This window comes from Lipotes vexillifer, unplaced genomic scaffold, assembly GCF_000442215.2.
Source record: "Lipotes vexillifer unplaced genomic scaffold, Lipotes_vexillifer_v1.1 scaffold241, whole genome shotgun sequence".
Lineage (NCBI taxonomy): Eukaryota > Metazoa > Chordata > Mammalia > Artiodactyla > Lipotidae > Lipotes > Lipotes vexillifer.
The window spans coordinates 1,670,519-1,680,631 of NW_006784922.1; the positions used below are offsets into that span (position 1 = coordinate 1,670,519).

At 41.8% G+C, this 10,113-nt stretch overlaps 1 protein-coding gene across 3 annotated transcripts in view; it reads right to left on the minus strand.

Moving 5' to 3' along the window:
- Nucleotides 1–1,050: 1,050 nt before the first annotated feature.
- The window catches only part of PTCD2 (pentatricopeptide repeat domain 2), a 27,397-nt gene continuing 18,334 nt past the window's right edge, over nucleotides 1,051–10,113 (minus strand). For all 3 annotated transcript variants that reach the window (XM_007457058.1, XM_007457056.1, XM_007457057.1), the window contains 2 exons: nucleotides 4,877–4,990; nucleotides 1,051–1,275 (listed from right to left, as the gene is read on the minus strand). In XM_007457058.1, coding sequence (XP_007457120.1) covers nucleotides 1,051–1,275; nucleotides 4,877–4,990 — 339 coding nt within the window. The remainder of the gene's footprint in view (nucleotides 1,276–4,876; nucleotides 4,991–10,113) is intronic.

Genomic DNA, 10,113 nt, shown 5'->3' on the forward strand with positions numbered 1-10,113 from the left:
ATAACAGTAACGTTAGAGTTATCTCCGGGTTTTGAAACAGCACTGAATAAGGAGTCTGCAGCACTCCAGGCGGACAGCTGGGAGGCTTCACCATCATGTGGGCCCTCAGAAAGAAAAGGCACAACCAGCCCCCCAGGTGCTGGCCTTCAAACCACCAAGAGGCAGCTCCTTACGAGGAAGCTGTGACCCGCTGTGATGACATATTTATTTATAAAAGATAAAACATCCAAAGAGAGAAAAGAGAAAATCATTAACAGATGAGATGAACTATAGGACCAAATGTTTATGACCTATATAGAAAACTAAGGAATACAGAGAGTGTTATGTGGTTTTTACTGGCATTTATTTTGAAAAGCACGTGGATTGCCCATGACCAAAGTGGTAACCATTTAAATTTTGGCTTATTATCAGTTCTGAGAGTTAAATTCTGGTTTTGTTTGTTCTGCTGAGAAAACAACAAGTTTTCTCAGGAACCTTTTAATTTCTCTTATTTTTGAGAAAACTTGACCCCGCTGAACATTGAGTGAAAATTTCAAATCAATATGGAGATTCACATAGGCGCTATTATTTTACAGATGAAAAACTGAGGGCTCAAGTATCTTGTCTAGGGTCACAGGTAAATGATGACAGAAGCAGTGAGAAAATCCTGGGCTATTTCCCAGCATGGTAGAGTAGGGTTTCAGACCACTATCCCCCTGAAAATTAGCTGGAGGTGGCCACTTATAGTGAAATTCCTTCCTGTTGGTGCTTATTGGGTTCCCCTGGAGACCGTGACCATGTTCTTTCAAGCATCCTCAGCCCTTTACAAGAGGAAGCCTCCTTCCCGCGGGAGCCTGAGCTTTCTGCTTGCCTGTATCTAGATCTTCCTGGTGGCACAACAAATGAACGTCTCAAGGCAGCACGCCAGCGCTCGATGATCTTGGAAATTTAAGGAGACCAAGTGTTAGTGTACTGTACACTGGAGTATGATGCCCGATTTCTTAGGAAGCCAATAATTCACTAGAAGCAGGCCCCCTCCAACTCAGACCCACAGATGGTTTGAACTCAGGGTTACTCAGCCCACAGGGACTGGCTGAGCGGCTGGAAGGTCCGACGGCTGACTGTCCTCTTGTTTAATAGCACCGTGTGGGATTTCCTGTCACTGGGGGTGTGGCAGAGCAGAGCATCTAAAGTGTAAGTGGTGACCTGGCCATTTATGTGCAGTTTCCCATACAGCTCATCAAATGCGGCCAGAAGAGCGGGCACATCCTTCACTTTTTCCCTCACTTTGACCAGCTGAAAAAAAAGCAAGAAGAGTAGATTGTTATGTCTCTGCAAGATTTCTTCCTTGTTCTTTTTATCCTCCAAGAAGCAGAGATATAAATGCAAAAAAAAAAAAAAAAGACTGTGTACCTAAAGTGGTAAAAACCAGGGTACTGGGGCACACAGAGGTATAACTAACTATAAGGGATTCCATAAGCTATAAACAACATTCAGGATTAGTACTTAAAAATCACCCCTGGTATTTTATAAAAGGGGGGTTCAAGTGGCACATACTATACGATGAAACATACCAGGGAAAGGAGGTCAAACAGCATGGAATCAAGTGTGTACAATTTAACGATCAGAGCAGGAGGCAGGGACAAATGACGTAGGGCTTTCTAGCTCATGGTAAGTTTTTTGGAATTTATTCTAAAAGCCATCAGAAGGTCCAAACTGGGACATGATCTGATTTAGATTTAAAAAGCTGTGTGGAGAACTGGAGGGTACAAGAATATGGAGACTAATCTAGGGGCCCCCATCATAGGCCAGATGAGAACAGGTGATGGTTTAGACTGGGAAAGGTCCTGAAAAGATGGAGAAGTAGATATATATGAAGTATATTTTGGAGATTAAACTGAAAGGATTATTGTTGAAGGGGAGAGGAAAAGGGAGGCATCAAAGACATCTTCGCAATTTGGGCTTTAGTAACCTGGAGCTGGGGGATGTCATTAACTGAGATGGGGAAGATGGCAGGATGAGATTTGGAGAGGGAAAATCAAGAGTTCTGTTTTGGACAAGATTGAGATGTCTGTGAAACATCTAGGCAGACATGTCCAGAGGTTACTGGCTACACAATTATGAGGCATGGGGGCGAGGTCTAGATCAGAGGTATAAATATTAGCATCACAAGTATATGAATGGTATTTAATTCTACAAAAATGAGTGAGCTCAAAATTAGAATGTGAATGTGAGTCTATCACATATACACAGGTTGTGTAATATAACACAAACCTGCATACCTTCTTTTCAAACGAGGGCTCCCCACTGAAGCTTCAGGTAAAGTTTAAACACTTCTAACATTCTTAAAGAGAATAGCTTGTTTAGTCCTCATGTTCAGGGTGAGATGCAGCAGCATATGGCTTTCAAAAGAAGCGAAGCAGGTGAGCCAAGCTGGAGGTAACCTTGCTCTCACTGCAGATACGACCTCAGTTCTGGAGGTAACCTTGCTCTCACTGCAGATACGACCTCAGTTCTTTTTTCTCTTTTTTTCTTTTTTTAACTACCTCTTTTTTCTTAAATCACTACAAAAATAAATATTAAATGGTATCACTAGGACAATCCTACAATTGAAGCAGAAAACAGCTGGTACGACACTGTTTGTTAATTAAGTTTTAAAAAAGAAGTCAATAAGGAAACAGTTCACGTTGAAGTGGTTTCCGTCACGGTGCTGCAGAAAGTCCGCAGTTCTTTTCACCATTCCTCTAGTGGCACAACAGCACCTTCTCACCACACATAAAACATGTCTAGTAACTGGTGGCATAAACACTAAATAGAGCATTTGTAAAATGCAGAGTTTTACAACATAAGACTCCACATGCAATCTCACAAAGATATTTAGAACTAGCTCAAAAGCTGCTGGAGTTTTAGGGATCAATTCACTTCTCAACAAGCAGTTCCCTGAGTAGCCTCACAGCAACCAGGGGATACACTGAACTAGAGGGTGAGCTTTCTAAGTAAATCAGCCTTATAGGCTTTGGTGGGGGGAGAATCAGATAAAAACAATGAGTATTTTTCAGTGTGAAGTTTGGATGCTTTAGCCGTATAATTCAGGCAACATATTGATGGGCCAGGTCTAAGGAAGGATTAACATCAGTGCTAGTGAGAAAGCAGAAGTGTGTCAGTGCTGCACACACATGCACATGATCGTGTGCTTTCAAACCAGTTTACGTTTCTAGTTCCCCTACTTTTCTGAACACACTCCCAAAAGGTTTAGGTCGGTCACAACCTACACAGAGCTAAGACCTCAAATAGAAAGCAGCTTTAAATTTAATCGTAACCAGTTAGTTTCCCGACAAGCTCCCTTTACACAGCCTTCAGGTAGGAGTGAGGAATGGGACAGGGCTGGGAAGGCCACAGTGTGGCAGAGGCGGGGAGCTGCCACCTGCCCTCTGCTGCCAACCTGCCATCTCAGGTGCTAGCCGGAACCCAGCTGGGACCGTGCTACCTAAGGCCAGGGAAAAGGGAGAAAAGCTGGGGGAGGACCAACAACCAGGCCCCTTGGTTAGTCAAAATGACTATACCAGTATCATTACTAACAGTATGATCACTGCCAATAATTTATGATTTCCTCACAGTCTTTTTTCCCTGTAGGTTATATATGACTGGCGATGTACAGATTACTAAATTTCGAATGACTTACAATAATTCCTCTTTATGTGCTTAAGCCATCAGTATGACACAAGGTTCACCTGTTTCATTTTGCTTTCAATTTTTAGAAATTGCTTCTTTCTCTTCATTTTTATTTAATTTTATTTTATAATTTTGCAAAGCATTTATATGGTTCCATTAGTCGGTCTATTCAGGAGCTAAAGACACAGTTCTAATTAGAAAAGCTTTAATGTGGTTTCATATCCGGCAGGTCTAGCACCTCTTCTTTCACAGAGTTTTCCCAGCTATTCTTGCTAGTTTGCTCTTTCTACTGCACCTTAACTACAGAAAAAAACCTAATGGTATTTTTATTGAAATGTTACATTATCACATTAACTTGGGCAGAACTGACTTTATGAGGTTGAGTCTTCCTATCTAAACACCCAGTAGGTCTATCTTTTTAACATCTTTATTGGAGTATAATTGCTTTACAATGGTGTGTTAGTTTCTGCGTTATACCAAAGTGAATCGGCTACACATATACATATATCCCCATATCTCCTCCCTCTTGCGCCTCCCTCCCACCCTCCCTATCCCACCCCTCTAGGCCAGTATGTCTTTTTACTTGTTTAGGTAGGGGAGATTTTCTTTTTGTTAAGATGAGAGATACTATAGCCCACTGTTTGCCTATGGGGATGATCCATAGGTAAGGCGAGCAATAGTGATGATGTTCAAAAGAAGGTGACACAACTTCTGGGCTGATGCCCTGGGCTGGCTGGGGGTGGGGATGGGCTCCCAGGCTCTAGAGAGGTGCCCACAGTCACCACGGCTTCAGGAGGGAAGGCTGAGCAGACAGAGAGAGGGGCAAGGAGGCTGTTGGTGCGGCAGCGGGTCTCCTCTAATTGCTTCTGTTTCCTCTGTGAAACAGGAAGCAAGGTCATCAACTGAGAGTGAGGAGTGGGGAGAAGGAATTGGACGCTTAAGGAGAAAGGAAGAAGGAAAAGAAGAGGGCCGACACCCATGAAGACAGTGTGGGGAAAAGAACGATGTAAAAGGAACAGGTTTTCCTAGCATTTCAGAGGATATATTGTGTTAGAGGAAAAAAGTCTGCACCCACACACAGAAATCTAGCAACAGGAACAACAGAGAGGTTGCCGGATTGGACAGTCTCTTTAAAGAGGTGGCCTACAGGATTAAGGTATCAAGTGGACAGTTTAAAGAGTGTTCTTGCACCTTTACAGGATTTCTGTGGAAACCGCCTACTCACCACTTCTTCTGAGAACACATGTTTTTTCACAAATCTTGACAGATTTCCCTCTGTAGCATCCTTTAGTATATCTATTAGGGTTTTCAACATGTTTGACTGGATATGGATCATAATCTGAATCAAAAGAAGAAACAAGAAAAACAAGATTGAGCTAGTAATCAACACTGAGAAATGTACCCCGTGAGATAAGCCTACATTTATAGGCATCTACCCTGCTTTCATGCCATTTCCTAATTCATTTGCTTGCTCAAGTTCAAAGGTGCTTTGAATGAATGCCCACCAGCCAAAACTTGTTTTCCAATAGCTAATCAAAACACCACAACTTCAAAGCTTGCTAAAAGGCAGAAATGGAGAGAACATGGATTTTGGAGTCTGACATACTTGGGTCAGAGTCTTGGCACTGGCAATTACAGCCAAGTGACTCTGGCCAGGTATTTAATCTCTTTCAATATCTTTATTTGTGAAATGAGGAAAATACCTTTGCATCTCACATTCTGAATTACCGTGAACATTAAATGAAATATCAGCACGTAGGAGGTACTCAACAAACATTACTATTAGATTCTTCTTCCCTATTTCCTCTAGATTCAGAGGATATGACAATCAGACAATCTCCTAAGACTGGCTCTGGGTCAAAAGATACCTTTATCTTTTTATTTTTTTGGTTAGGAAATTGCAGGCATACAGATTGTTCAAGTATTAAGTGGAAGCTGGTTCAAGTCTTAATGAGGCACTCCTATTTATACTATAGCTATCAAAACTGGGTGCTTGTGCTTGGCTTTCAAAATGATACCACTAACTACCTTCCATCAGATACAATTAACATAAGGAAAAAAAAGAACACATTTCCCCCGCACCCCAATTACCAATGTTCACTAGTCTAATTTGAAAAATACAGCAAAGTTTAAAGAAAATGAGAATAACTCAGAATTCACCAACTACTGTTAACCACTGTTTACAATCTCATGTATTATCTTCCAAATATATTAATCCCCCCGACCCCCCAATTTGATTCTGCTTTTTGGTCAATTATTATAAAGTGAACATTTTCTCATAGCATCAAGAAGTTTTAGGAAAAAATAAAACCTCATTTTTAATGATGAATGCATAGCAATCCATCATATAAATCAAATAAAGCAATACCATACTTAATCAATAAATGTCATACATTTTAAAAAATTGTTACTTTCTTAGACTTGATTCCCAGAAGTGAAATTACAAAATCGAAGGGTGTAAACATTTTTAAGCCTCTTGATCTTTAGGAAAGATAGCTTTTCTGGGAGAGATATTCCTTTCTTATACCAAAGCAACTAAGTTCTCTTAATAGTCCATTTTATAACATTGTATGTTTGTTGAGCAGGTGATCGGGATAAGGGGTTATCTTTGGTCCTGAAGAACAGAATGAAATGGCCCCAAGTAGCCTAACTCCAAAAGCCCCGATCTAAGTTGAGTTCTAGAGCACAGGCAAAACCCTTTGTAGGGAGAGAACATTCCGTGGGTCTCTCACAGTCAGGCAGAAGCACTGACTGTCTTTATTCCCGACTGTATTTTCAAGGATGTTTGTACAGCCAGCAGCCTGGGAAGACAGACAGTGTCTCATCCAAAGCAGAGGGCAGGTATGCTTTACTGTCCAATTTAAGAGCTTTGGGTTCCCCAAGTTCACAGCTCCTCTCTTAAAATATAATCCCCTGTGTGTGCAAGAAGCATATAGACCTCTTCATGTCGCTCTGTGGGAACTGGGCTCAAGAAACTGCTGCAAAAATGCTAATCCGCTGGCTACTGCTATTGCTGTGAGTAATAAACTGTCCTTCTCTCGGTGTCTTGTGTTCTCTACCAGCATCCACAAAACTGTGGCAGGTTAACTCGTTAGCTCAGAAGTGGGGTAAAATCTCCAAGTCTTAATAGTTCTTAACAGTTTTGTTAGTAAAAACCAATCCCAATTTGGTTGGCAGTGGTCTGTCCTATCAAGGGCAAGGAGAAGTCTACCTTGTTGATGCCACATCTGCAGTGCCTGGCACCGAGTAGACCCTCAACAATGAGAAAGGGAGTGTAGGTCCCCTAGCAATTTACAGGGATAAACCTCCTGGAGCTCATGCTAGAAACTATTAATGATGTGCTTCTGAAAGATTTCAACTTTTCTTCCTAATTTTTCCCAGTTTCTCCCCTGCCTCCAGCAACTAACCCTGATTCAGTGGGGATTTCAAGAGTAAGGTTCAATACCTTGAACTATACTGCTGAAGGGCAACATAGATGAGGCGGTTACTGATGAAAGGCAAAGAAAAAATTTAAAGCTAGGAGCTTGTCTCAAACTGAAGTCTCAGGGTACAATTAAGAAAGCTAAATCAGGGTACAGTGCATTGCTTCACTCTTACAGATTTCAAACAAAAGGCTAGGAAAATTGAATTAGCAAGGAGCAGGGCGACTTTTCCTGGAGAAAAACTCGTCAAAGAACACATACTTCCCACCCTTCTGATTTTCTGAGACCTCAAGAAATGTGTCACTGGACACCTTTGACCAAAAAAGGGAACAGACGCCCTGAACATGCAGACATCTGCATTTCTTTTCTTTTTAAGTTTGCTATATTTGAAGTAGAATAGCACAGCGTGGTAGAGACTGCTAATTTTCTAACCAATATCCACATTTCCCTTCTTTGTTTTGATGACAGAGCTCCCTAACTTTAACTGATGCTGTCATGTACGGAACTCAAAAACTGTATTTCTCAGGTCTGTCTGCAGCTGGATGTGGTCATGGGATTAAGCTTTCGCCATTAACGTGTAAGTACAAGTTGTTGGGTGAGACGTTTGGGAAAGCATTCTTAAAAGGGACCAACTTCTTTGTCCTCCTGCATTCTCCTACTTCTTGCTGGAATAGATGTAATGGATAGAAGCCACGTGCTTAGGATAGTGGTATGGAAATACAAGAGGCCAGGTCCCTGATGACATCGCGGAATGTCATACCAGACCTAGACCGACCACCTCTGGTTTTCTACTCGGAAGAAAAAGAAATCCTCTAATTTGTATAGACTCTTGTATTTTTAGAGTCTGCATTGCTTCCAGCCAAATGCAATTCTTAAAACATATAGGTGAGATGCTGCCACAAAGGGATTTATGAGAAATAATAAGTCCTGTCTCCTTTCCTACCGGTGTGGCCTAGAACTTCCCAGCATGAGCTAGAACTTTAGGGTGGCCTTAGTGAGTAGGAGAAACAAACATTAAAACATTTACCTGTGTTAACAAATAAATGATAAAAAAGCAGCGAAACTCACCACTTGTCAATTCCCCTGTAAGGTAATTCAATTCCAGAATGGGTCTAGATTTCTAGAGAAATGATTAGAATTCAGTGAGATCATGTGCCCAACCAGTTCGGTGTGGAGCGAGCATGAGCTGGGAAATGGGGAGCCAGGCCCTCTGGGTCGTATCAGCAGCAGGAGCAATTCCAATGAAAAGAAAATTAAGTTGAGGGGAAAAATTAGGTAAGTTCATATTCCAACTGGCAGCAAGAAAAGATTTTAGTGTAAGGCATTAATTTTTAAAGTAGATCTGAAAAACACTTCATTTATTTCTGCTGATACTGACTGAACAGACTCTATTCAGCCTATTTGTTAGGTTTCCATTTCTGAATAATTAACAAATTGCCCTTAAGGATTCTAAGCAGATGACTGAGCCTTGGAGAAGCTAGGGCCCGGAATTAAATTATTTTTTTAAAACCTGCTCTAATAACAGAGACCCAGAATCTGAAAGATTATTAAACCTGAGAATGGCAACCAGCTCTTTTTCACCATTCCCGAGGAAGGAAGAAGAAACAGGCTTGTATTGAAATACCAGAAATTTAGATTGGAAATTTGCAAGAATTGCCTGAGTGAAAATTTTTAAGCAATCTTTAAGTTTCTGGACAGTGGGTAATTCTGCGACCCAGTTCATGGAGGCGATGGTTCATATCCAAGATCAACTCAAGGATCCTTACAGAGCGCTTGTCAGAAACACGCCCATTCATTCGACCACGTTGATCGGCCGTCTCCCCGCCCCCCAACCCAGCTCTCCCAGGAGGAGCTGTTCCTGCTGCCACGATTGAATAGCCGAGGAATCTAAATTCAAGGACATGGAGTATGTGCACTAACAGCAGGTTCGTTTTTTGACATCCTGTGTTCCTTTCACCATTCCGGAGAAGCAGTTAGCTCCAGTCCTAGATAAAAGACGCACAACGCTAATCTCTGTAGGTCTGGAGTGGTGGGGAAACCCTAGGCTTTGTATGTAGTCAAACAGATTTGATTGTGTTAAAACTTTGACTCTGCTATTTAATTAGCTGTGAGAACCTGGGTAGTTTACTTACCCTTTGAATCTTCATTTTCCACAATGTATAACATGGAGAAATACTGTTCTGACAGTGTTGTATAAAATAAACCGACAAATGTTAAGTGTCTAGCGTGGTATCTTAGCTAAAATAAGCTGAAACCCTGCCGATCTCACTCTCTTCCATTTCTTATCAACCCTTATTGATCCCCCCATGCCCATTTCAACTCTACGAAAAGCGACTAATAACCCACATAAAACTTCTCTCACACACTCTCCTGTGTTTCTTTCCCCCCTGATGCTATGAACCACCTGGAATCCTAGCAATTCTACTGCTATCCAGTCATGAAATGAGTGCATCTGCAGGCCATTCTCTCAGAAGCAGATAAATATATTAATACTTGGAGATGCTGAGCCGTCCACATCCAGTAGGAAGCTGAGAAGAAGAAAAAATAACATATGCGTCTGCTGGAAGACCAGGATTCCTAGTCTGTTTGGCTTACTGGCTCAAATGACCTGGACTTTTGGACTCTGGACCCTTGCCACCTTGGCCTCCTTCAGCTGAGAGCTTTTCAGGCTGACCTGCAGTTTCTGTTCAGGTGCCCAGTCTTGGGCCAGGGGCTGCCTGCAGGAGGCCATGGCACGTAGGGCTATCAGCTCTCTTAGGTTTCGATCCACTGGTGCGATTCCTTCCCTGTCTTTTTCTGTTGCTTCCTCTGCCTCACCATTAATGCCGTAAAAACTCATATCTGGGACCTCTTACCTCCCTTTTCTGTGGCATTCATCAGTTTATAGCAGATCCATTACCAGGTTTTACAGATAAGTTCTTAACTGACAGCTTTGACACTCATCCCCACTCCAGGCTCCTGCCCTTTGCCAACTACAACATCTCTTTTTGGGTATTTTTCTTATATTTAGTCTCTTCCTTTCCAAACCCACCTCTTTCCC